Source organism: Phascolarctos cinereus, unplaced genomic scaffold, assembly GCF_003287225.1.
Source record: "Phascolarctos cinereus isolate Bilbo 61053 unplaced genomic scaffold, phaCin_HiC Scaffold_5;HRSCAF=322, whole genome shotgun sequence".
NCBI lineage: Eukaryota > Metazoa > Chordata > Mammalia > Diprotodontia > Phascolarctidae > Phascolarctos > Phascolarctos cinereus.
The window spans coordinates 162413199-162441051 of NW_027555958.1; the positions used below are offsets into that span (position 1 = coordinate 162413199).

Below are 27853 nucleotides of genomic sequence, written 5' to 3' on the forward strand. Positions count from 1 at the left end.
GACTCCCATTATACCGTGATCATATCATCATTATATTATAGAAATGGTTAAAGAAAATGAACTACTCAATCATTTCTTGGCCTTTTATACTAAAATACAATTTTTTTTATGCTCAGTGGCCCTAGAAAATTTTATTGAGGTCAAGGCCTGTACACCCTTCCTTCATAATATATCTTATATACATTCCTTTTAAAAAATCTCCACTCTAGTTCAGACCTTCATCATCTCACTCCTAGATTACTGCAATGATTTTCTAATAGATTTCTTGCCTCTAATGTCTTCTCTTTCTGTATCCTGCCTAATGCGTATTCACTAATGGCCAACCTTATCATGTTATTTCCCTGATGAAAAACTGAAATGGCCTCCCTTTGCCCATAGACTGCAACTTTGTGACCTGGCACACCAGACTTTCCACAGTCTGGTCTCAACTTTTTTTTCAAACCATGTTTTCCTCTGATTCTTCTACACCAACCTTCTATTCACTTCAGTCAGACTTGTCTATTCACTAAACACAGAATGTAGCATGCATACTGCTGTTTTTTCCCCTCAGCTGTTGTCATGCTGTTTCTTCTTTTGTCATTATCTGCCTAAATCCTGTTCATCCTTTAAGGCCCAGCTCATTATCCACTCCTCCATGAAGATTTACTTGGCTATACCAGCCATAGTTATCTTTTCCTTCTCTGAATCCAAAGCACTGCCTGCCTTGACTACTACTTACTTCTTATTAATATGATCACATTCCACTTTGTAGAATAGTTTATATTATTTATTATATTGTTTGACTTAGCTTGCCTTTTTCTTGCCAGAATATAGACTTCTTGAGGGCAGTGACTATACTTTGCAATATCTTCCATGGAACCTAAGCAAAGTGCTATGTTAAGTAGCCTAAATGAATAACTTTTGAACAAATTATGAGATTCCCATTTGCTTGATTAATTCATCCAGCAAGTATCTATTGGGTTTGTTGTAAGTTACTACCAGAGTCACTGAGAGAGCCTGAAGCTTAATAAGACATGATCTTATCCTGCAGGTAGATTATAAATGAGAGGGGAGGGAAGACACATACATATATAATACAAAGTAAATTTTTTTTTAATGCATGAAGAGACATAAACAAAGTGCTTAAAGACTTTATAGAAGGGAGATGTCACTTTTGACTGGAAAAGAGAAAATCATGTTAGAAAATGGCCAGCTAGTATTTCAAGTATTGGTAGAGATAGATGTAGTGCATTCTAGGCATGTACAAAGTAATGAAAGTAGAAAAGCTGAAAACGTAATTAGGAAATAGGAGTCTGGTTAGGATGTAGCATAGGATATGTGAAGGGGCACGGTAGGAGGTAAGGCTGGAAATGTAGGTGTGACCCAGACTGTGGAGAGCTTTGTTTGACAAGTTAAGGACTTTGCAATTTATTTAGTGGGCAGTGGGGATCCACCAAAGGCTAATGGGCATTCAAGTGACATGATCACATTGTCTACTAAGCATGTTGTTCCTGCGTGGAATAGTGGATAGATAGCTCTATATTTGAAGTTATGAAGGCCTGGGTCCAAACCCTGCACATTTGTTAGCTGTGCAGGCCTGCAAAAATCATTTTGTGAGCCCCAGTTTATTTATCTGTGAAATGTGGAAAATAATACATGTAGCCTTTACCTCAAAGGGTTGTTTTCAGGAGTAAGTGAGGCAAATTTTGAAGCAGTATTTTGTAAATTTTAAAGTAATGTAAGACTGTCAATTGTTTTGGGATCATCATCATTGACTACAGAGGAGAGGAATTGAACACCTGGACTGGGATGATAATAGTGAGAATGGAAGGAAGGGAATGAATGGGAGGAGATATTGTGGAAGTTGTTCATCCTTCATTTCTGAAGAGGACCAGAGACGTTATAGATGGATGTCTTGACATGCTTGAATTGGATTTAAGTGATGCAGAGCTGCACGAGGTCATCAGCCTCATTCTCTCTTCTTGAGACATTGAAGTCCAGTGGTAGGAAAAAAGTCAAGACAACGGGCTATGGCCTGCAGTGCAGTGGATGACCTTGGTGCCTTCGATGCCTGGCCAACCTCTAAGAGCTTTATAGCACCTGCTTCAGCCACTTTCATAGCAATTGGAAAAGATTGTTCTCGTCCACCCATTCTAAGGGGGAAAGTCTTAGCACGCTTGGGATAGACATCCCCCTAACTCACCACCAGGTTTGAGGCCCTGTTGGTTACCTCACCTTGCTTTAGTGAAGTCCTTCTGCCCAGATAGTTTACCCAAGGTGTCACTGTTGTGCGTGCTATAGCTTCTTGGAACCACAGGTAAGGAATAGGTGGATTAGCTTCCCTAAAAAGAGGTTGGCAGTGCTCACACCAGAGGTGCTAGTCCTCCTGAACACTCTATACACCTGATGACTACTTGGATGACGGTGGCTAAGGAAGGAGAAAAGTTAATTTGGAAATTTCTTGCCTGGGTTGCTGGGAGAGAAGGAGCACCAGTAGCAGAAATAAGGAGAAATAATGGGAGCCCAGAGAGGGGAAATGGTTTGCCCCTAAACTCACCGGTAGTAACTAATTAATTTAGTTAATTATTTATTCAGATCTAAGTTTTCCAGGTATCCAATGCCCTTTTCACTATGTCATGCTGCCTCTCTGGAAGGTCTGGAAAAAAGAAAAACAAGAAAGCTGTAGCTGTAATCTCCTGCTGACAAGGTGTATTTACATCATCTTTTTCTCATATGGAAAAGAGATTTTCTGGCTAGGCAGCATCTTTCTAAAAATACTTATTAGTATCATGGTACAAAGTTTCATCTTCTTTTTAACTCTCCAAGCCTTTTAATTACTGTTCTATAGACACTGAGAGTTTGCCTTAAATCTATGGGAAAAGGCATTACAAAAAATGATTGTTTAGTGGTTTGAAATTGTGCCTTTCTGAGTTCTTCACTTCCTTCTAACAATGAGCCTCTCACATCTTTTACATTTAGTTAAAGCAGGAAAAGGGGAGGTCTTTGAAAAGGATTTAAGGAAAGCGGGAACCATCTCCTAGACACAAAGGTTTGAAGGTTGAAACTTACTATTCAAGTGCCATTTTGAGTAAGGCTAGAGAAATAGGAAGAGATTCAAGTGATTTCCAGTGTCAGAATCCTAGTTGAGGAGAGAATATCCAAAAAAGAAGGAGGCATCCAACTGTACGTGATGCTACAGAGAGAGTAGGGACATTGGTGATTACAAAGTCACTGATGACCTTTGAGAGATTAGTTTCAATAGAATGTGAATTATAGAAGCCAGATTTCCAGAGATCAGTAGAAGGGAATGGATGGTGGGGAAGTGGATGTAATTAATATGACTCCCTTAGAAGTTTGACAATGCAAGAAAGAAGAGAGATGGTATAGTACTTTCAGAGGGTAGAACAATAATAGCTCCTATATAGGGCTTGAGGTTTTACAAAGTACTTTTCAAATCTGTATGCTAAGTAATCTAAGTAGCAAGTATATAGCTAGAAAGTATCAGAGTTGGGATAGAAATACAAGTCTAATTCCAAGCCAAATGCTTTCCCTACTCTATCACCCTGTTTCTAAGGAGTAATAAAACACAGTTCCTGGCCTACTACCATCTGATGGGTGTTTGCATAGGGTTCTGAGAACATGTGCGAAGAATAATAATACCACAGTGCATTTATCACAGGAATACGGCAAACCCATTAGAGAGATGTGAACAAAGAGCAGTGTGAATTCTCAGGAAGGAGAGGAATTAGAGTTGGAAGGAACCTTAAAGGTCCTCCTCTTAAGCCTTCTTATTTCAGAAGAAATGGAATTAAAGAAAAGAAGAGGTTCATGCAAAGTAATATTAGTCGCAAACTTGAGATCTGAACTCAGGTTCTTTGACTCCAAACTCAGTAACACTGCTGTTATCTAGGTGGAAGCAGATAGCTATAGACCAGGGGTTGAGGGGAAGTCTCTTTAATTTCAAAGGGCATGAGAAAGAAGATTCAATGCTGGTTGGGGGAATCCAGATGAAACACTTTTGTATACCTGATCCTCAGGGTACTGTGGCTAGGAGTAGTAAGAAGACCTTGCCACCTAGCAAAGCGGCAGGGCCAATTCAAACGGGGCACCTCTGCTATTTTGCTTATCAGCCTGGAATTTGTCATCTCATTCCCCAGAGAATGGATGGTGGAACAGGGCTTTGGAAACTCTAAATGTCACTGGGCTTCTGAATAAACCTAGGTGGATTTTGGATTTTTTTTGGTGCTGCGGGGGTTGTAGAGGGAGATATGACTCCTAATGGGTAGAAAGAATCCTGAGGTGATGCTGTATGCCTACATAAGAGTAGAGTTAGTGCCAGAGCCTTTTGGAGGAGATTCATATATGGTTGCAGTGGTTCTTCAGGAGAGATAATGTAAAGAGTAAAAGAGAAGTTGCAGATATTTATGGGTATCTGGCTTCTCAGTTTCCAGATTGTCTCCCTAGAGACTTCAGAGACAGAATTTCCTCTTGGGTCAGATTGGGCTCTGTCTTTTGGTTTAAGCCAAGATCTTATCTCTCTTCCAGCAGAAGAGCTCATTTACCCTCATGTATTTCTGTTATTTTATAATCCATAAAATTTCTGCAATTTTTAAAAAACCGTTTTGCTTAGATAAATGAGTTTACCCATCATGTACCATTTGTAATGGTCTTTTGTGTAACTGTCATTTGGTGAAAGGAGCTAAGCTGGTGAGTATAAGCTAAAGGCTAACTCCTCCCCCACCACTTCCTTTTAAGAACAACCAACTTTTGAATCCCTAAAAATCATATTCCTAGACAACAACCACTATTTGAAGGGACAAGCCTGATATGCTTAAAGGAAGCAGCAAGTATCCACTTATGACCTTTCTCCTCCTGCCCTCAAAGCAAAAATCACAGTCTCCCTCAGAGAGGTGTGGGCCAGATTCCAAAGATATTTATCTACGCTGCCTGTGAGCTGTATTTTTACAATTAGATAACCCATGTAGACACATATATTTCATGGTCATACATATATCCCTACACATAAATGTAGTGAGGAAGGTTTATTACAACAAAGTCTGCTCAATGAAATTTCATTATGGCTAAATTTATGGAACTGTTGCTGCTGCTAGAACAGCATTCTTCCATTCAAAATTTAAAGCGGATGGATTGTACCTCCTTTGACTTTACAGAATAGGATTTCACTGATCTACTATGGAAGCCTTTGAAAGGTTTTAAAGAGTAGGCCTTAAGCATCCATAACCAGGAATTCTCACATTTTCTTCTCAGATCATTCATTCATTCTTCCTCATATTTCTGGAACACATTGTAAGCACATTGTCCTGTGTTACACTGTGTTACCCCATAAAGTCAAGATTTGATGGGTATGCTTTAATAGATGATATCTGTTGCTGCTCTGGATTTTTGTTTTTTGAACTTTAGTATCTTCTGCTGCTTGGCTCAGAAGGAGAAAAAAATAGAAACATTTGTCTGTTAATTTTGAGATTAAAAGAAAGATGTATCTTGTTTGTTTGAAAGGGATTAATTTGGCATAGGGACCTTAAGCTTCCATTTCTTTCCTCAAAATTACAAATGTCATGGACTCTCCCTCCAGGTTTGGGGTAGGGGATGGGCTTAGTAGTGGCTGACAGTTTGCCAGCGCAGTCCAAGCCATCCCTGCGCAATTATAGTGCCACGAGCAGCCTGTCTTCTTTTTGTCTTTTCCCTCAGACTCTGAATAAACCATTGAGAGACCCAATAAAGCTTTTCTAAAAGAGGTGGAGCAGGTGGCACCACCTGTACCCATCTCATTCAAGCCCATCTAATCTGCCACTTAGTTGCGGGCAATTGGATAGTGACTTGGAGGAATGGGTGGACGGAGTGGAGTGCTTCTGGCTCATGCCTTAAGCCAGCTATGGATGAGGATTACTATTAAAATTAGTGCTACTGGTCGTGGAAAACTGGGATTTGCCCAATTGTCTCTTGATGTTTTTGTATTATCTCGACAAGTTGGGATGGGCAGACATCATCATTTCCACCCATGGGCAGGGTGAACTCATTAAGATGAAATAGTTATGGGTAATGCCTGTTTAAGAGATTCTGAACAAGTATATCTTTTTAGACTTTTTTTTCTCATCTTTGGAAAAATGTGTTGTTAAAATTGCGTGAGAGTGTGTGTGTGTGTGTGTGTGTGTGTGTTAGGGTGAGGAATGGATTTTATGGTTTTGGATCCAGTTCACTCCATTTGTAACCCTAGAGGAGAATCCCGATAGAGTTACATTGGAAGTCAATCTGGCCCTTGGTTCCAGATTGCCAATTCCTTTCCAGCTGCATATCACGTTGACATCAAATGAGATGTAGACTGTGCTTACTTTTTCTGTGAGAAAAAGGAATGGGTTGAATCCCAGAGACGTTTTTGTTATTGCGGGGGTTTGGATTAAGGAAAAAGTCTCTGCTATTTCAAGGGGCCTTTGCAATTTGCTTAAAAACCTCACATGTCCCTATTAATGAAATAATTCAGAGATATTACAGGTAAAAATAGAAATGGACCTCTTTCTATTCAGAAATAAACAAACAAAAAGATTGAAGTTTAGATTAAAATAAAACAAACCTAAAGTCATGAACATAAATTAACTGCAAGTAATTAACATGGGTATGTTTTATTAAAATTATATGCTGGAAATTTGGCAGTGGTTATCTGTACTTGAGAACAAGGAGTCTCCACCTTTTATGTATCACAGATCTCTTTGGCAGCACAGTGCAGCTTATGGACCCCTTCCAAGGATAATGGTTTTTTAAATGCATATAATAAAATACATAAGATTACAAAGAAAACCAATTATATTGAGATACAATTATCAAAATGTTTTAAAAAATAAGCCCGAGTTAAGAACCTTTACTGTGGAGGTACAAAAAAATGGCCTTGAAGTGTTTGGAATCTGTGCGTAATTTAAATGTTGGTCATTTGGCCAGTCATCTTCCACAGCTATTTTGAATAAAAATTGAAACAGTATGCTCTCTATTATTGAGTTTCATTGCTACTGGAATGCATACTCTAATTTTTCTTGAAGGAGATTTTTTTTAAAAAATTTGAATTCCACAGCGGCTTTGTGTAACAAATAGATTTAGCAAACATGACTGATAATCTTAACCAATAAGCTTGCATTTTCTAAACTGAAAGTACTGTGAGAGCATGACAGCACCCTGAATTATCCCCACATTTTCTAAATGGATCATTTTAAAGATGACTATGAATGCCTGTCACTAGTTGCTTTTTAAGGCCATTGACCATATTACCAACATCGGCCACATTCAGAAATGCTCCATTTAAGGTATTTTATCTCATTGGGAAAAAGATCTTTAGGCTGTTTTTCTCTATAAAGAACAATATTTACTGCTTATTACTAATACATTTAGTGAATGATAAGGTGGCAGACAAAACTGCTCCATACTATAATTATTAAAATAGATGTGGTATATGTGGAAAGATAATTATAAATTTCTCCATTGTTGCAGTTTCAGGAAAGTTAGTGTTTCTAAACGTTAAACGATATTCTAAATGTTAAACAAGATTACCTTTTCAAAAATTTTCATGCTAGATTTAGCTGCATTTACCTTTGTTGACAGTTCAGCTGCCTTATAAGAGGCCTGTGGGTTTATTTGGCCTTTCTGATTACTAAAATAACTTCTATGATAGTATTTTTGAAATGCATTTTATTCTGACATTAGTTCTTCTCTTCTCCTTATGTTTATCCTTAAGGAACTCCTGGCAACTTCTAGCGTGCTCCAAATGCTAAAGCAAAAGCCTTTTCTTTTTTTTTTTATAGTAAACATGACTCCTGTTTGAATGAAGAATCACCAGCAGTGGGGGTTATTTTAATGGACATGCTGTATTACTTTAATCTAACCCTTTCACCATCTGTTCTGCCCATAACAGTGAATGCAAAAAAGAACATATTTTATGTTTCAGGGTTACATTAGTAAAAAGTAAGATAAAAGTGATTTAAAAGCATGCATATGTTCTCAGTACAATGCAGTCTGCATCTGTGATGTTTTTTCTCATGGTTAAGACACAAATCAAGGAGAAAGCTGCTCACGCCTCATATAGTGAAAGTTTTCATGGAAAACAGGACTTTACCATAAGAGGATTTCACTATATATTTTATAGCTAAAAATGATAAAAACTTGAATGAGCTGCCAGGAAAAAAAAAGATAACTGTAACATTTAGTATATGAACATCTGGCATTTTTCCTGATTTGGGTTCTTGCCTCCATATCCAGATGAATGCTGAGCACCTGCCTACACACATTGTTGAGAGAAGCATGACTCTTAAACATATTACCCCAAGAGGAATGTGCGTGGCTATACCTACTGCATACATTTTCCTTTCAGATTGGGGGCTTTATTAGAGGCAGTACCCAGCAAGGATTTCCCAGAGTGGGTGTTTTGGTTTAAAGCAGGCCCTTTGGGAAAATTTGCTGGGATTTCATACCGCTCAGTGTCTTCTATGAGTTAGTTTTATCATGTATTTAATTTGTGAGAATTGAGCTTAGTCTGTCTTGCTCAAATATGCCTTCCTAAGGAATCTATTGGGAAAATAACCATTTTTGGATAAACCCTTTATCCCCAAATCATTTGCCTTTTTGCTGATAGGCTGAGCCTGAATTTCTGAAAGCAGTTTAAGCCTCAGGGAGGCATAGCTGTATCATGGATTAGGAGCCCAAATTGAGAGGCAGCAGGCATTGTGGCTATGGTTTGTCTTTTCTGCAGTCATCTATATTTAGTAGGTGGAAGAACTGCAGTTGAACAAGTAGATCTTCCTGTATTTATTTTCTTAACTGGTCACAATAGAGGCATCATATCTTGGCAGAGAGAGGGATCCAAAAAACTTGATTTCAAGCCCTGCCTTCTGTAACATGGTTGGTCCTGTCAAGTTTAACCTCTGAGCATCCCTAGGAGACTCTTCTAAGACTATGAGTTGCAGACCATAGAGTTTTCTTATCATGAATGCCTAAGTCTATTATGTTACATGTCAGGACCAATTAAATAAAAGTGATTACAAGGAGTGACTTTTTGAAAAGTCAGGTTTGAGGGATGAAAAAAATTGGAGGTGGGAGGATTAAAAGGGGAATTAATATTGTGAGGAACGTTCAATATAAAAATCACCTTTCTAGCAGAAAAAATGGAACAGGTTGCAATAAAATGAATATATATTAGTTTCCAATGAGATCTCGTTGACTGATCTGTGGAGCCTAATTCAAACATAAGATCCAAATTTTTTTTTTTTGGTTCAGAAGTAGACTTTTGTGGTTCCTCAGCCTTAAAAATCAGAGAAAATGTCACATGGATTCGTTATGTAAAATGACTGGGGGAACTTTGTCTTTTCGTAGGAAGGCTACAGATTTCAGAAGTTTATAATGTCACATTTAATGCTAATTGGTTTAGAGTCACTACAGTGAACAGGGTTATCAGTATTTGCTTCAAGATCTCTTTAACAGATATGTGGTTTACGAAGAATTCTCATTCATTTATTTTTATCTTCAGTTTTAATCATATCTCAAAAGTTTTGCTTTTTTGCTTAGAAACAAATCCTATTAATTGATTAGAGTGAGGGTAATTGGAAGATAGTGTTTGGGAAACTGAGCCCAGGTTTTTAGGGCAGATTTCTTTTCCAAAGCTATTGCACTGATGTGTTATGTAACTTTGGGCACATTTTTTCAATTTTTAGGTCTTTCTTCTCAAATTAGTAAGGTCAGTCAGTTAACAAATATTTATTAAGCTTCTGCTCTGCTCCATATCCAGGGCTAGGAACTGGGGCTACAAATACAATTAAACAATCCCTACTCTCAAGGGGCATACAGTCTATCAGGGGAGAGACAAGTACATGTATAAGTATATGCAGAATAAGTATAAAACCATTTATATTTTCTTCTAGAAGTAATGGAAAGCCATTGCAGTTTTTTGATCAGGGGAATGGCATGGTCAGACTTGCTACTTAAGACAAATCACTTTTGAGGAAGATGGACGGGAGAGGAGAGGCTTGAAGTCAGGAGACGAACTGAGAGGCTGTAACTGCAGAAATCTAGGAGAGAAAAGGGGTCTGATTGAAAGAGAGATGCAGAAACAGCAAGATTTGGCAAATGAGTGAATTGGTGGTGGTGGTTGTTAGATGGAGTTGAGGGTAATGCCAAAGCCTTCAGTTAACACAGTAAAGGAAAACCTCGGTTTTATCTGATAGTGTTTTAGTGGGATCATCACATTTTTTTTTTCATAAAATGAAAGCATCTGGTGTTTACATGTGTATAGTGTTTAGACTATTTTCAGTGCTTGCATATGTTCTTATTTGCTCCTTGGGAGAATTCTGCACCCTCATTTTATAAATGGAGAAACTGAAGCCAAGTGAAATAAAATGACTTTCTTCTTGGTGAGGCGATTGGGGTTAAGACTTGCACAGAGTCATACGGCTAGTAAGTGTCAAGTGCCTGAGGCTGGATTTGAACTCAGGTCCTCCTGACTCCAGGGCTGGTGCTGTATCCATTGCGCCACCTAGCTGCTGCCTCCAATTTTCTTAAAGAGCTTTTTTTTTTTTTTAGTGGAATTACTGTCTCAATCTATTCTGTACAAACCAAGACTTTATTGTGCTGTGTAATATGACTTGATTCCTTGATTGAAAGATGATAAAAATGTAAAATATGCTACAAAGAAGAAAATAGCAAGATTTTAGCTAACATTGTAATTTCCTTCTTTCATGGAAATGATGTTGATAAACAATTCTCCATGTTCAGTATTAGTGACAGCCAGTAATACTGCTGCCATTCTGAAGTTTTGAACCTGGCAGGAGGGGAATGATAGAACAACACTTTTAAGTCTAATATTTCCCTCCTGCAAATTGATATTAGATCTTTGATCACATATTTTTAAATGCAAATTTCCATATGTGTCTTCTTCACTAATTATCTTTCAGGTTTTTTTGAGGCACCCAATCCTACAAGATGGGCTATCAGTCTTTTTACTATCATATTCATTCATTCATTCATTCATTCAACAAGCATTTATTAAGCTCCTGCTTTGTGTAAGCTGCTGTTAAGGAAAAGTCATGTGCAGAGAATTATGCTAAACACTGGGGATACAATGACAAAATGAAAAACATCCCCTGCCCACAAGGAGTTTATATTCTGTCAATCCACTTTTGCTTACTTATAGTCTCCTTCTCTTCTGAACTAACATAGCCCTTCATTTTGGGGAGAATCCTCATTCACTGCACTTTCACATTACTATTTGTACTGTGTTCACTTTACATTTATATATCCATCCTTTATTGTATTTATTTATATGTGCATATATCTAGTCTCTTTTCTAGGCTATCAGCTCAATAAGACCAGAGACCTTGTCCTATTTTTATTTATTCTCTAATGTCTACTCAGTGCATTGGATATAGTAGACCCTCAGTAAATATCTATTGAATTAATAACAACAATAATAGGGGCAGCTAGGTGGCACAGTGGATAGAGTAGCAGCCCTGAAGTCAAGAGGACTTGAGTTCAAATCTGGCCTCAGATCTGACACTTACTAGCTGTGTGACCCTGGGCAAATCACTTAACCCCAGTTGCCGAAAGAAAAAACAATAATAACTGGTCTTTATATATAGCTTTAAGGTTTGCAGAGAGTTTATATGTTATCTTATTTGACCCTTGCAGCAACGCTGTGAGGTAGTTGCTATTATTATCATCCTCATTTTACACATGAGGAAACTGAGGCAGATAGAGGTTAAGTGATTTGCTAAGGGTCACTTAGCTAGTAAGTATCTGAGGCAGAATTTGAACCCATTCCTCAGTGCTGTATCTGTAGCACCACCTAGCTACCTCAGCACAGCTGTATGGACATGCAAATTTGCATATTTTAATAGAATACAGAAACCTGATACAGCCTCAAGAGCCCCGAGACGAGACGGGATTCAAAATACGTACAGCGTAGTCAAAACTCTGGCACTTGCTAGTGTTGTGATTAGATCACTTAAAAATATTTGAATACTGGGAAGATCTGTGATTTTGCCATGGTGAGTGCTTCTGCTGTCAACATGAATCATAACACCTTTGTGACTTAGGATATAGTTTTCAGAAATTCCTGTGGCCTAACATTTCACCATCCTGTGACCAACCTGGTGATGAGTGCCTTGAGGTCAGCGATTGTTTCATTTTTTTCTTTGCATTCAGCACTTGGCACAGTACCTGACACATGGTAGGTGCTTAAGAATAATACTGGTAGCTAGCATTTATAGTGCTTTAAGGTTTAAGTGCTTTACAAATATTATCTCATTTTATCCTCATATCAGTGCTGGGAGACAGGTGCTGTTATTATCCCCATTTTTACAGATGAGGAAACTGAGGCAGATAGCAGTTAATTGATTTGCCCAAGATTCACATATTCAAACACAAGTCTTTCTGACTCCATTCTATTCACTGTGCCATATTTGTTGCCTGTAATACTTGCCCATAATTATTAAAAGCTCAATTAATATGCAGTAAGCTTAATAAATGCTTGTTGAATTGAATTGCATTGAAGGGATCTCTCCAACTGGTCCTCAGACAATAAACATATAGTTTTTCATTGGGGTAATAATAACAATGATAGAACTTTAACATCTACTAAGAGTTTTCCTCATGACAGTCCCCCAAAATGGAGGTACAAATATTATCCTCATTGAACAAGTGAGGAAACTGAGGCACAGAGCGATTAAGTGATGAGAATTTTGGACTTGTTGGGATCACAGGTCTCTAGTTCTAAATCTATGATTCCTGATTTGCCCATGGTCACACAGATGGTCATTGTCAGAGCTGTGATACAAATTAAGTTTTTTGGCTTAAAAACTGAGGAACTTTCACAGAGTTCCTTGCTGTCTTTCTGAATCTTGGTTTCGTCATTGGTAAAATGGAGAGAATAATCTACTTACTTTTCCAATTTGTTGTGGGCAAAATTATTGCAAACTGTGCAGCCACTACATAAATGTGAGTTGTTATTCATTACCTTCAACAGATATTTATTTGGCACCTGATATTAGGAAGGTTCTATCTATGGCTGGGGTGGGGGAGGCTGTTGGAAAGAGGATGGAAAGGTTCTATATTAAGCACTAGGGGCATATCTCCTGCCCCAAGGAATTTATAGTCTAGGGGAATTGCTCCCAAAGCAGATGAATGTGGCTCAGCAGGCCGACACTACACAGACTGTCAGGTTTTTGGCTGTCCTTTGAATTTGAGCTGCCACCTGGAAGGGTTTCTTGCTATTTGTGTCTCTTCTTCTTCAAGTCAATATGACATATTTACTTAGAGTGAACCATCCCACCTCTGGCTGTTTGTACACCAAGAAGGCCTATCTACGGCTATTGTTTCTCAGCCACTGGCATGACCCTTAGTCTCCAAATTCTGCTTTAGTGTATTCTTGAAGTGTTTCCCTGGTGTGCTTGCCTCGTGCCTGCCTGCCTGGGGTTTGCCTCATGTGGAATTTTTCTCCGTGAATGAGGAACAGAATGTTCCTTTACACTGAGCCAATAGTGCTTTCTCACATGCACTCAGGGTAAGCTTTTTACTCTCTGAATAGGGCTCAAAAGTCTTGACTGGAGCACTTCAGAAATAGGCCAGGTTTATACTTTTATAAAAACAAAGCAGAATCTGAGCAACCCCTCTCTTGGAGGAGCACAGATGGTTTGAATTTCTCCAAGGGCAAGCATATGGTGGCGACTTCTGTATGGCAAATGCATGAAACTCTGATCCCTGCTGATGGGGAAGAGGGTGAACATGAAGGTGGCCTCTTCTTTTGAAAAGGTAGGCCTGAGGTTTGTTAAAAGAAAAAGTCTTTGGGATTTTGAAGAGCTGCAATGTGGGGAATCAGACTTCTGTCTTCATATGCACCAACCTTGTGTGCTGGAGGAGCTGGGGTTTTCAGCCCTCTTTTTGCCTGTCTTGATAGAGTAGACTGGTAGTCCATTTGTATAGATGGCAAAGAATTAATAAGATAATTTGAAATAGTGAAGGAAAAATTGTAAATTGGAATTGGCACAAAATTTTGAACTCTATACATTGTTTTTATTAGGCTTTTTTTGTAGTTCCCCAAACAAGACCTCTGTACCTAATCTCTCTGACTCTAAAGGGCACTGGTCTTTGCTATTCAAGCATAGGAATGGGAATGTTGTATTCTCCTTCCCAACCCTTGTCCTTTAGGGCTTCAGGTCTGTTTTTCAAAGATGTAAATATTTTCCTCTCTATACTTTCCTCAAAGCCCAGGCTGGGCCAGAGGCGATAAAGAGAAAGAAAGGTCTTTGAATAAGATATCTCCCATGCTTTTGGGGGGGCAGTAGGCTAGACCAAGACAATGGGAGTGGCCTAGGGCAAATTTTTCTGAGAGCCTAGGTTTTAGGCTTCTGCCACAGAACATCTTCTCATCCTTCCCCTACTCTTGATGTGGATTAGGCACTAACAGTTACTGTGGCGACCACCTTGAGGATGTGATAAGCAACTCTTTTGTCCACTTTGGTATGGGGATCCTCCACTAACATCTTATTCTGATGCCTCATCAGGAAATGCGGGTAACACCAGGGGGTCTTGAAAACTAAGTTTGTTGTTATTTAGTCATTTCAGATGTGTCTGACTCTTTTTGACCCCATTTGGGGTTTTCTTGGCAAAGATACTGTAGTGGTTTGTCATTTCCTTCTTCAGCTCATTTTACAGATGAGGTAACTGAGGTGGAGAACAAACTGTGGGAGGTTCTTGAAAGCTGTAGTAGTTTAATGTATACGCGCAGTCCTGCTGTGTGGCAGTTGTCCTAGGGCAAGCCTAGCTGGATTGAGAGAACTGCTCATTACCATGTTGGCTGCAGGGTGATGAAATTTCAGCTGCAGGAACTCACAAAGACCGTCTAGTAGGATGTAGAAGGGTCCTAGTAGAAAGGTAGAAGTGTTAAAGATTGTAACACTAAGAGGGTGCTCGTACTAATGTAGTAATTGAGTCTTAAAATAATGAAATGGCTTCAAGATAGCATTGTTCATTCAATTCATTTCCATGGACTTAGAGCCTCTATGATGGGGATCTAGCTATGGTCAGAATTTTGCTTTTTTTTTTTTTTTTTACATTTCCCCTGATAAAATTCTCAAGGAGCAAGGAGACAGTTAATAATCCACGGAAGAGGTACCTAAGGTGTGTGTTAGTTTAGTCCATGCATTATTTCACCATAGGAATTAGGAAAGAAGTAGTGGGTGGTAGTATAAAAGTTTAGGCAGACTATGCTAGATGGAGCATTTGGCAGAGACAGAATAACAACAAGCTATTTTGAGAAGTTAGGTTTCGGGGAGGAGCAAAAGATTTGAAAGTTAGTGATTTAATTTTTTAAAAAATTTAATGGTATTTTTTTCTTTTTCTTGGTGTCAAAGGACAGATCTTGGATAATAGATGAAAGTTGCAAAAGTAGATTTTTGTCTAGTGATAAACAAAAAATTATAAGGATAGCTGTCTAGAAATGGAATAAACTGCCTAAAGGGATTGTGAGTTCTGTGTGTTTGGAGGATATCAAATCGAGGCTGGGTAATGAAATTTTGAGGATGTTCCAGTGGGAACTCCTTGTAGGGTATGGTGTGAATATCTGAAATGCCCCCCAGATTTAGGATTCTCTAGTTCTATGGTGGTGGAAATAGAGTTACAAAGTCAAAAAAATGGAATTATGCCTAAACCTTGCTATTCATTGTAGAGTGTAATTCAGTGACTGGTGCACATTAGATGCCACTCAAGAAGTTTCAGTTACAAAAGTGTAGAGATGTCATTAGATACGTTAGCCTATATGGTAATGATAGAAATACTGAGAAAAGAGTTCTAGAGAGGTATTAGTGCACCTCAGTTTGGGTATGTATTCTAGTGCTTCTTTGCCTATATGACCTTGGAAATGTTTGCAAAACTCTGAATTCTAGGAGTGATTCAGGTAAACCAGATATTTTTTGCCTTTGGAGTGTTTTAAAGGTACTTCCATAAAGATCTTGTGATATGAATGGCTTTTTTCAAAGTCACATAGTAAAAGAGCATTTCAATCAGATAGGATATTACTAATTGATTCACTAAAATTTTGCAAAACTTTCTTTTTAAATAAAAAATGTTATCAATTGAAAAAAAACAGTACTGTCAGTCTCCTTTATCTCTGATAGAAGTTTCTTAAAGAAGTTACCTTTTTTTAAACATAATTACTTAAAGAAATATGTTTAAGTTAAATAAATCAACTCATGGCCATATCTAAAATGGTTTTGTCTACTCTGCATTAGTTCAAAGACATTTTCCTAAATTTCTCTGAATTATTCATGTTCATAATTTTTTTAGTAAATTAATATCTCATTACATGCATGTACCACAATTTATTTAGCTATTTCTCAATCAAGGTGCATCCACTTTGTTTCCAGTTCTTTCCCAACATAAAAAATGTTGCTGTGAGGATATTGGAATATATAGGAACTCTTTTTCTAACTTGGACCTCTTTAGATACATATCTAGAAGTGAGATCTGATATGGATGCTATAGTTACTTTTTACCACAATTTTTAATTGCTTTCCAGAATATTTGGATCAATTTCACAGTTCCTAAAGACCTTCATTGTTGTTTTCTTCTATAATATTGTGTTTACTGTGTAAATTTTTCTCCTGGTTCTACTTATTTAGCTCTGAATCAGTTCATACAAGTTTTCCTAGAAACTTATATTTCTTCTATCTTGTCTTTCAGTATTCTGGATTTCACACCGAAAGATCTGAATCGGATCATGACAGTCAGTGGGGAGGAAGCCCACTCACAGATACTGCATCTCCACAGTTACTGGACCCTTCAGAAAGGCCCAGCTCCCAGCATGATGCTTCGTGTGCCTATAGGCAGTATTCAGACCGTACTTCTCTTTGCTATGGCTTTGCACTGGACCATTCCAGGCTGACAGATGATAGGCATTTTCATACCCAGGCCTGTGAAGGAGGCCGATGTGAGGCAGGTCGATACTTCCTTGGTACCCCACAAGCTGGGAGGGAGCCCTGGTGGGGCTCTCGTTCAGCACTGCCCCTTACCAAGTCCTCCCCAGAAAGCAGAGAAGCCTATGAGAACAGTATGCCACACATAACCTCCGTTCACAGAATTCATGGTAAGAGTAATAGGGAGCAAATAAAAAACGTGTAAACCTTCAAGCAGTATATGATGGGGCTATTAGTAGTAGCAATATTACTAGTAGTAGAGTCTCTGCTCAGATGGAATCACAAATTTCAAGGCTACAGTACAGTATTCTAGATATGGGAATGTACTTCTTAGTCCAAATGATTTTCCTTTGGATTTATATACTACTTGAGGTAGTAATAAAGCTGAGATTGGAAGTTTTTACTAAATCTAAGTTAAAAAATTGGATCTATTTTTAATGCGTGTCAAATTTTGAATTTTAGAGAGAGAGGAAAGTGTTTTAGTAACTTTAAAACGAGTATTGTATTCGTAGGTATGGGGCCAAAGTTAAAATCTCATCAATTCTTGTTTACTACCTTTGTGGCCTTGGACGAGTTAATTAATCTCTCTAGGTCTTGAGTTTCTTCATCTGTAAAATGAAGGAGTTGGAGAGATGGTTTCTGAGACCCTTCCAGCTCTAGATTTGTGATCTGATGGCCCTTTGATTCTGTTGTGTATCTTCTGCGTTCTTGTACTCAGTTGGAAAATAAAATATAAAAAGTGGCCTGGCCATATAGAAAGTCATTCAGAAAGAATACTGGAAGTAAAGGATATTATGACGTGCAGAGCACACTTAGATTTTCATTTTGGTATTATTATGTGGAAGCTGGATAGTATCACAGGAAAATGGAGAATATAACTAAATTGCTTAGTGTCCCAAAAGGGTTTTTTGGTCAGGTGTGCAGAGTAAACAAAGAATAAGTAGATGTCCTGTTGTTTCTATCAGAGTTGAGTTCAGTATGGTCTCTTGAATTCTTCCTGTTATATCTTTTTTAAAGTAAACAATAATACGAAGATTAATTAGAAGACCCTAGTACTTAGCTGCTGTTGTTTGCTGAACCCCCACAGTCTACTGAGAATTTTAAATAGGTTAGCCATGATAAAGATTCAGCCTATGTCTTACATTATCCATCATGCATTCAATCCCCTGCTGCTTCACCCTCCCTCTAATAACACAATAATTTTTCTCTTTGCTTTCCAGTTCTTCTGTTTTTATTTTATACTTTTGTCTTATTTTACAAAATGGTAGATGGAAAGGGAAGCAGAAAAGGAACAAAAGTTTATTAAGTGCCTACTATATTCCAGGCACTGTGTATAACCCTGAAAGCAGTATACAGATGTGAGTTATAGTGACAAGACAGATGTTGGGGGGGAGGTACCTAAAATTTGTAGTCTGGAAGGAAATACTAGAAAGAAAAAAAAATAGTAAGGAACTATTTGGAGCAATTAATAGTATGATTGTAGAATTCATCTAGGAGAGGCAGGTGATCCAGTGGAAAGAATGTTGGGGCTGGAACCAAAAGAACAAGATTCAAATTTCAACTCTGCTGCATACTACCTGTGTGATACTGAGCAAGTCACTTATGTCTCTGAGTCTCAGTTTCCTCATCTGTAAAAGGATGGTGTAGGACTAGATGGCCTTTAAATCTATGATGTTATATGCAGTGTTATGCAGTCTGCAAATTAATGCTTTTATGTTTCTCTTCCCTCCTTTTTTACTGACTTTAGACTCTTTGGGGAGTTTGATTTTCTATAGCAGATATTCTGTGTTTGCATTATTCTTCAAAATCCTAAAGAAGCACTCTACCTACCTTTTTTTTACTTTTTTCCAGCCTTAGGGGTAGCTAGGTGGCGCAGTGGATAGAGCACCGGCCCTGAAGTCAGGAGGACCTGAGTTCAAATTTGGCCTCACACCAAACACTTGACATGTACTAGCTGTGTGACCTTGGGCAAGTCGCTTAACCCTGATTGCCTCACTTAAAAAAACCCCCAAAAAACAAAACAAAAAATTTTTTTCCAGCCTTGCTTGGATAAAATTCCTAAGTGATAGTGTTTCAGTTGAAAAGAGCTGACAATCTGAGATGCCAGCTCTATAGTGAAATATACATGTTATATGGATTTTGAGAGAGAGACTGATTTTAAATCCTTTTTTTATATCAAATAGTGTACAAACAAATCCCGGAGCTTTATTATATTTTGTACTAACTTAAAATATATTTAGAAGTTTCAAAATTTAGATAGGTTTTCTCTGAAGTTAAAAGAACAGTTTCTGCACTGATATGCTAACCTAACACCTCATGGTGATACCCAGGTGACTCTGGGTTCTTGATAGCTGTACCAGCAATGTACAAGCTTTTAACCAGTTCTCCTAAATTGAAAAATTTTATTGACAGTTATCTAGCCTAGCTCAGTGTGGGAAAGAGCATTGCAAGGATGGCTGCAGGGTAATGAATTTTAGCCTCACCTCCTTATTTTACAGCTGAGGAAGTAAGAGGTTCAGTTAGTTCGAGTGTTAGTTCAAGTTAGGGCAAGCCTAGAGTCATACAGGAAGAGATTGGCAGACCTGGGCTTGGTACCCAGTTCATCTGACTCTAAAACTGGGGACCCTTTCCAATTTGCCATGATTCCTCCCTTCATTTACATTTAATTTCTGGTAAACTTGCCATGTTATTGTTGAACTCCAGAGCTTCTGAGGACTTAGGATCAATCATAAGTTCCTAGATTCAGAGCGAGAAGGGACCCCTGATTCCATCTAGTCCAACACTACTTTTACAGATGAAGAAACTGAGACCTAACCAGGTTAAGGGGCTTGTCTAAGATCACTCAGACAGTAAATATAAAAGGTAGGATTTGAACCTAGTTCTTGGGACAATTTTTGTTTTTCATTTTGCTGTATGTGTCTGCATTGTGCCTAACTTTAAAATGATTGATGAATTGTTTTTAATTTAGAAACATGTTATATTGTATATTTTCCACATTTTTTTTTGTTACTAAGAATCTGCTTGGTGTTTAATCATATGTGGGTCTTTCTCTAGGGAGAGGTCACTGGGATGAAGATAGTGTGGTCAGTTCTCCAGACCCTGGGTCTGCCAGCGAATCAGGTGACCGCTATCGTGCTGAGCAGTACCAGAGCAGCCCCCATGAACCCAGCAAAATTGAAACTCTGATAAGAGCCACCCAGCAGATGATTAAAGAGGAAGAGAACAGATTGCAGCTCCGGAAAGCCCCTCCTGACCAACTGGCTGCCATTAATGGAGCAGGGAAAAAACACTCCCTTTGTTTTGCCAACTACCAGCAGCCGCAGCTGACTGGAGAGGTCTGCCATGGCCCTTCTCTTGCCAACACTTCCCCATGTGAGCACCTTCAACAAAGAGAAGGGAAGATGATGAGCCCTCATGAAAATGACTATGGCAGCAGCCCCACAGCCTTGTCTAGGATAAGCAGTCCCAACTCGGATCGTATTTCTAAATCAAGCTTGGTATTAGCTAAAGACTATCTCCATTCAGACATGTCCCCTCATCAGACAGTAGGAGATCACCCAGCAGTCTCTCCGAACTATTACAGTTCTCACCGGCAGTATTTTGATAAGCATGCTTACACATTAACTGGGTATGCCCTGGAGCACTTGTATGACAGTGAGGCCATTAGAACCTATTCCTTGGGCTGCAATGGCTCCCACTTTGATGTAACTTCCCATTTAAGAATGCAGCAAGACCCAGCACAAGGACACAAAGGGACATCTGTTATAATAACCAATGGGAGCTGATGTTTTTTTCTAAAAAAAATGTGCTTTAAGGATATCTTTGAAACATAGTTGGAACATATATATGTTTTAATGCCCTTGTTACCAGCATTTAATATACCACAGTATGTTAGAGAGAATAACCTAAGCTACTGAAGCTACTGGGTATGAATTGACACATGTTACTGTAAAAAAAAAATAAGAAATGCACTAGCATTCAGGGTTACAGCGAATGGAATTAAAGTGAACCTGTAACTTGCCCCCAGAATTTATGGGAGCCAGAATGGATAAAGTCACAATTGAAAATACCAGTGTAGATCAAGCAAGCAATTTGTGCAAATTGTAAAAGTTCTAGTTGGAAACGCCACAGAGGGAAGACCCAGTGAGCTGCATGGGCACAGATCGCTAGTCACAAAACTGCTATGCACCCTTGACATGCAGAAATTTGGAATGTAGACCATAAAATGCACATGCCAAAAATGGGTAACTTTTCTTAACCCTAACATGTGATTGCTTCTTCATGGTGTGAAGAAGCCGTTGCTGTTCCCCGAAGAAGAGAATGAGAGATCTCAGAGAAAAGGTTTCTTCCCTGTGGTCTCTTAGCCGTTCTGACACATTTGGTCTAGGCATAAATTAGAGATGTGGTTCTGGCTATGGCACTGGACATATTTCTCACATGGTATCTATTAGAGGCAATCAGGAAGTGGCAATTTTCATTCTGCTTTTGAGTCATAGAAAGGGACGTGATTGCACTGACGTAGAAGTAAGGGGCTGTGTTAAGTAACAGCAATTAGATGTTGGAACACGCACCAAGAATGGAGAGCGCTCAATTAAAAGAAATTCAGGGGAGGCAATGAGACCAGAAACAGAGATAAACGAAAAGATTTCCAAGAGCAGACCATTTCGGGTTCAGACTGTGTGTGCCATTAGTAATCAACACATTAAGAGTTTTTGAAAAAACAGCTACAGAACAACCCACCAGGAAACAAGGCTGATAGACAGGAAGTGTGAAAAGTAATTAAGAAAAACAGGGGAGGTACTGCATGAAATGATTGGAAGTGTTTGAAAACATTGCTAAATATAATTGTGCAAATGTAAAAACACGTGGAAAGCCAGTATAGTGAAGAAATAATCTGGCTTCAAGAGAATGTTTAAGTGGAAAGCTTAGAGTAAGGCACAGGACTTTGAGATGTAATATTCTGAATGAAGGAAAAGACAAAGTATTGCAAAATCTGCCTACTTGGATTTCTTATTGTTTTTTTAAAGACAGTTGCTGGTTCTTGAGGCATGTTTGGGTAGTAAGAAAGATCACTTCACTCGATGAATAGCACTAGTCTTTGTCAGGAACCCTAGGTTCCATTATTGACTCTCTCACTAACCTGCTATGTGAATCCATATAGATCACATAACCATCCTTCCTGCTTCTCAGGTTTATAATTTATAAAACAGAGAGGTTATATTAGATAACCTATCTCTAAAGTAATTTGTTGTTCTAAAATCCTGTGATTCATTAGTTCAGGGAAATTGGATTTAATTGAAAGATTCTGTTGGTTTGCTCCATCATGCCTTGGGAATGGCAGGAATTTTCATTTCTGGGTGTTGTGCCACTCACACAGCTACATGGCTGATCTGTAATTAAATCAGACCCTTTGAATCTCCCAGGTATGTTCAGTTCTGCCAACCATGTGTAAACCTAGTCAAAATGTATATGGCAGGATCTGATTAGGGAACAAAGAAGAAAAGTAAATTTTCGTCTCAGAGAGCACGCCGGCTTTGCTTAACGAGATATGTTCTAGAAATCCATAGAGAATGTTATAGATGGCATAGGGAGGTAGTTCATAAACTTATTCTTTTTTAAAACTTTTTTTTAAAATTAGGCAGTTGGGGTTAAGTGACTTGCCCAGGGTCACACAGCTAGTAAGTGTCAAGTGTTTGGTCTGAGGCAGGATTTGAACTCAGGTCCTCCTGACTTCAGGGCTGGTGCTCTATCCACTGTGCCACCTAGCTGCTCCCACAAACTTATTATTTACCCATCTTTCATGATGTTCATTTTCTCCAGGAACAGGGTTCTTGGCTCCTTTAAGGAGTGTTAGGCATTAGGGGAATTAACCTGGAACTTTTAAGAGAAAACACATCACTGAACATTGAACAGAGTTAGAATATACCTCTGTCATTTAGCAATGTACGCTTGATAGTCCATAGTCAGGAATGGTCCTGAATGATACTAATCTGAAGGCTGAATACTGTCTTGTCGAAAGGTGAAAGCAGTGGTTAAATTCTTTTAAAATCCATGACAGACATATTTCTCGAGTTATGTAGCATGTTATAAAGATGAAGAAAGACCAGAGTAAATTAATGATTTTTGTTACCAACTGGATCATCTAAAACAATTCATGCCTAGTTTAAAACAAGTAACAATTCTGAACAACACTGATTTAGTTTTGAATTGTAAGTTATAAGAAATTTTTTGGAGAACTGTGACCACACTGGAATACTTGTAATGGCATTATGGTAACTTTGTTAGAGAAAGGATGTTTTGGAAGTGCTAAGTATTTACCAAAATTGAGTGTGAGAATTAAGAACCAAAGGTATGGGTGAGCAGAAATACTTAGCGAATATGGCCTACTTTAGAAAGGAAGTTTGTACAGATGGGCCCTTACTGATGTGTACACATTCTACAGAATATGGCATAGACAGATGCTAGAAAGAGTAGTTGAAACATAAGAACCAAGGAAAATGAACTTATGCTAGAGGAAAGGCTGGCCCTAAAGGAATTTGGGTGGAATTTTTATGTGGAGGCTAGTTAATAGTTGGAGAAAGTAAACTATGAAATTTACAGATAGGAGCAGCCTGAATAAATAAAGCTCGTAAGAAAGGAAAGACCAGCATGTGTAGGGAAAGACAAAGACTGCCCTTGCAAGTTACATCTTGGTTGAAAATTCTAGTTGGCCCAGTTATAAGCACATCCTTGTTCCATTTAATGTATCAATGATATCAGTAGTTCTTTAGTAACAATCCTATCACCTAATATTAAAATATTACTTGGGAAAAGTAGAATAAAAATATGCAGCATTGTTACTGTTTGGCAACATGCTATGGCAAGGCAAGGTCAGAATGACTTGGAGTAAGTCCCGCTGTATTTCACTCTGGCAGAAACCTTAGTAAAGCAGTGTACTGAGAGCGGTAAACTGTGTTCCTAGTCCTCCTTAATACATTAACCACAAGAATATGTTTCCCATGCTGTGTAGACGCTGTCGTGTCCTTTATGTGTTTTGTATAAAATGGAAAATACAGGGCTCCAATAGCTTGATCAGTTCAATTTATGCTCTAAATTTATCAGTTAAATTAAATTTATGGCCTTGGGTTATAATCTTTGTTTTCCATATCTTTGCTAAATGCTGAGAACCATGGCATTGAACTTTAAAAGTCAGTATCTTAAAACACTAATCCCAAAGAAGTATAATTTTTCATATTATCTTAGGAATAATAAATAGGCACTATATCTTGTGTCTCTGCCAATAATATTAAAACTTTCTCTTTGGAATTTTTTTAGACCAATCCTCTTACTTAATCCAGAATTTTGCATAGCTGAGGTAATGTGAGGAATTTTCCTTTGGGGATTGGGGAGCCACTTTGTTAATGAATATGGAAGATGCAGTAAAATTTTCTTTGTTGTTTTTCTAATTTATAATATTAGCCTCATCATTAACCCAGGGCAGACATTTCAGGATGGATTTCATCTCTGTTTGTTGGTTGACATACTATGTTGAATGGAATATGCCTGTATTTCTATTCATAATTGCTTGATACTAGATAATATGACACCTGTTGAAGTGCTGCGCAGATGAGATGTAATTATAAATCATTTGCCATTAATGTTATCCCAGAAACACCACTTTTTCCCGTTCATACTGGATGATTATTGGAGGGATGAGAATAAGACCATTTGACCAGATTCTTAATTCCCTTTATGTCCTGTACTATCTATTGCTTCGGTATGGAGACCTCCCACTTACTAGTAAGCTTTATATGGGATGTGAGATGAGTGAATAAATAAGAAACACTGATTAAGTGTTTTCTGTGTGCCAAGCCCTGTGCAGAGGAAGGATTACCTTCACCTAGAATTGGCATATTCTGTTTTTGAAACCAGGCAGAATTTTGTTATTGTTGTTGCTAACCAAGACTAGAAAAATGTCCATGAACACTCTATAGTGATGATTTTAAAGCACATTTCCTCAGAACCTGGGTCAAATAACTTCTATGAGTGTCAGTTTCCTCACTTGCAAAAGAGGAGGTTGGATTAGCTGACCTGTTAAGGTCCCTTCTAGCTCTAAGTCTGTGCTCCAAGGGCAAAGAGGTTAGAAAGAATAAACAGTGGCTACATCTGAGCATTCAGTTTTATGAATATTTGGCTTTTTTTTGTTGTTGAGTTGTTTCAGTTGTGTCCAACTCTCCATGACCCCGTTGGGGTTTTCTTGGCAACAATGCTGAAGTATTTGCCATTTCCTTCTCCAGTTTATTTTACAGATGAGAAAACTGAGGCAAACAGGGTTAAGTGATTTGCCCAGGATCACACAGCTAATAAGTGTCTGAGGATGTTTGTCTATGACCCCTTCTCAAGAGCAGGTATTCAATCTCCCTAAATTTCCAGGTCATTTCTATGAAAACCAAGAGCAAAAGCTCTATGTTATTCATTGAATGACCTAGAGGCTCAGAGAAAGTTAAATGTTGGATGAATGCCTAGTTAAGTTATTGTATTGAATTTTGAATATCAAAGACGTAGCTATTTTGGGTTCACTTATTTTACAAGGGAGGATTGCATACATTTCTGTTCTAGTTTCGCTTGCATTTGAAGAGCTTTAACTTCCAAAATTTACAACACCCCCTTCCCTCTTTACTGGAACGATCTATCTAGAAACACATAGTGTTTTCTAAATAGATGAATCAATGGATGTAAAATTCCAAAGTGCTCCAAAGAGTAGGTGGAATGATTCAAAATATGATGTCAATTTTTGTGATTAAGGCCTTGAGTTCAGGTAGCTAACTGAAATACTGGGTTTATATTCAGAAAGCGAATCTTCAAGATGGCATATGACAAATTTCATGGCAGATGAGTTCTGTCTGTATGAGAGGGGGAAAATTTCAATGTGGTGCTCATTTTTGTGTGCAAGCTTGTACAGATAATGCTTGCCTCCAAGAGGAGAAGATGTGCTCATTTCCAAATGAGAGCTTCTTCAGAGTTCCTGCAGTAGGATGCCACAAGGAAATGTTAGCAAACACCCAAGCGTTATAAATAAAAACAAAGATAATTATCTGCCGTATTCCTTAATAAACTGACAAGTCACAAGAAAATTTGGAATTCCCAAATTGAGGAATTCAAACCAAATTTGTGTAATTTTTTAAAAAAATTGCTTAGATGAAACAAAGTAATGGGAATTTATTTACAGAGGCCTGTGGGGGAGTTTGTCCTAATCACCAGATTTGGGACCCAGAAGCATAGAACCTCAGAGTTGGAAGGATCATCTAGCCTGATCTGTAACCCGAAAATGACACTTAATTGCATATGAATTTGTTATATGACAAATCCCATTGTGTTTACATTGCAAAGGAAATGAAATCTGCTTTATTTTATTTTGGTGTTACTGTAACAGTAAAAAAAAAATTTTCCCAAGGGAAACATTTCAGTATATGAAGGATAGGAAGGTGTACTTCAAAATATAAGATTTTCCAGGCATGCTTTTGGACTGGTGTTAAAAAAAAATAGAAAAAAAAGCAGAAGAGAAAGAAGAAGAAAGGGTTATATTGTTAAGGGAAGAAAGTGATCCCTGATATTTCCAGTGCCATATCTTGCAATATATAGTTTCTAGTGACACTGTGGCAAAACACCTGTGGCTGGAGGTTTTACTTTGGAATGTAATGTAGAGAAAAATTAGCAACGTCAACAATATCTTGCAGAGTGTTCCTGTTTATAATTATTTATATTGTAAATAGCTTTCTGAAGTAAATTTGAAGTTAATGTGCATAAAATGTATTTATTATGTGAAGATTTTTTTTTTGGTTTAAAATATAGTTACCAATATGCATTTTTTGTCTGGATTCATGAGTCTTTTAAGTGATCATCACCAACACATAGAATTTGAGTTTGCAAAGCAATTTCCATATACTATCACATTTGAGCCTTATCAAAATTATATGATGCAGGTACTACAGATAATCACCATCCCTATTTTACAGCTGAGGACACAGAGAGGTGTTGACTTGCCCATGGTCACAAAGCTAGTTGGAAGATTTGAACCTGGGCCTTACTAAATCCAAATCTAATATTTGATCCATTATATCATATTGTCTCAAATAGGAATTATTTCTTGAAAGACAGATCTATAGTATTAGGCACAAGACTCTTAACAGAAAAAGGTATGTTCAAATAATATCACTTTTGGAAATGAAACAGCTTTTTCAGCATAGAGCTAGGGACATTACCAAACAGTTTGCTGGTCGTTCTTGGCACCTCTTTTTGAATGTGTCCAATGTGTTTTCCCCAGGGATTTCTCACATACCCCATTTGCCCTAGAAACTGTCAGTCAGGATCCACACTCAGGCCCCTGGGAGAGATTCACACAGTGCTCTAAGAATTGAAGGTGGTGTTTTGTGTGCCTTCCATAAAGCAGTTTTACAAAGCCCATTAAATATGTCACAGAAGGGTTAGCCAATGCCGGCTTATTGGCCACTGTTTCACTATAATTCTTGAAAAGTGCTTTGTCTTAGGGCTTTGCTGTCCAAGAATGGTTTAGAAAAAAAGCTACAATGATTTTTACTTCTATTTTGTTGAAAATAATTTCACCCAATAACTTTTCTCTTTATGGACAGCTAAATACAGTCTCATGCTTGATATTTCCTTAAGTGCTTAAGAGGAATAAATTATTTTTATCAAAATCCTATGGTGTGTGTACATGAACAAAACAACTAATCAGTTGTTTAGATTGTTTTGATTGAACTGGTCAGTTCACTGGAAAGATGTATCAGTCTGGTTGTTTTGTTGAATAGGCCCTAGGGTACATATTTGCAGTGGGGGTGAGGTTGGTGGTGGGGTAGTGTTGATTTTTCTCCATTATGTAAAATACAATGTGATTGTATTGGACCAGGTGGCCAAAACCC

At 38.0% G+C, this 27853-nt stretch overlaps 1 protein-coding gene across 1 annotated transcript in view; it reads left to right on the plus strand.

The window, feature by feature from the left end:
• Positions 1 to 27604, plus strand: part of SIM1 (SIM bHLH transcription factor 1) — an 80556-nt gene extending 52952 nt beyond the window's left edge. The window contains exons 10-11 of the mRNA XM_020998343.2: positions 16705 to 17107; positions 19992 to 27604. Of these exons, the coding sequence (XP_020854002.1) occupies positions 16705 to 17107; positions 19992 to 20722 (1134 nt within the window). The 3' untranslated portion in view covers positions 20723 to 27604. The remainder of the gene's footprint in view (positions 1 to 16704; positions 17108 to 19991) is intronic.
• The last annotated feature ends 249 nt before the right edge of the window (positions 27605 to 27853 follow it).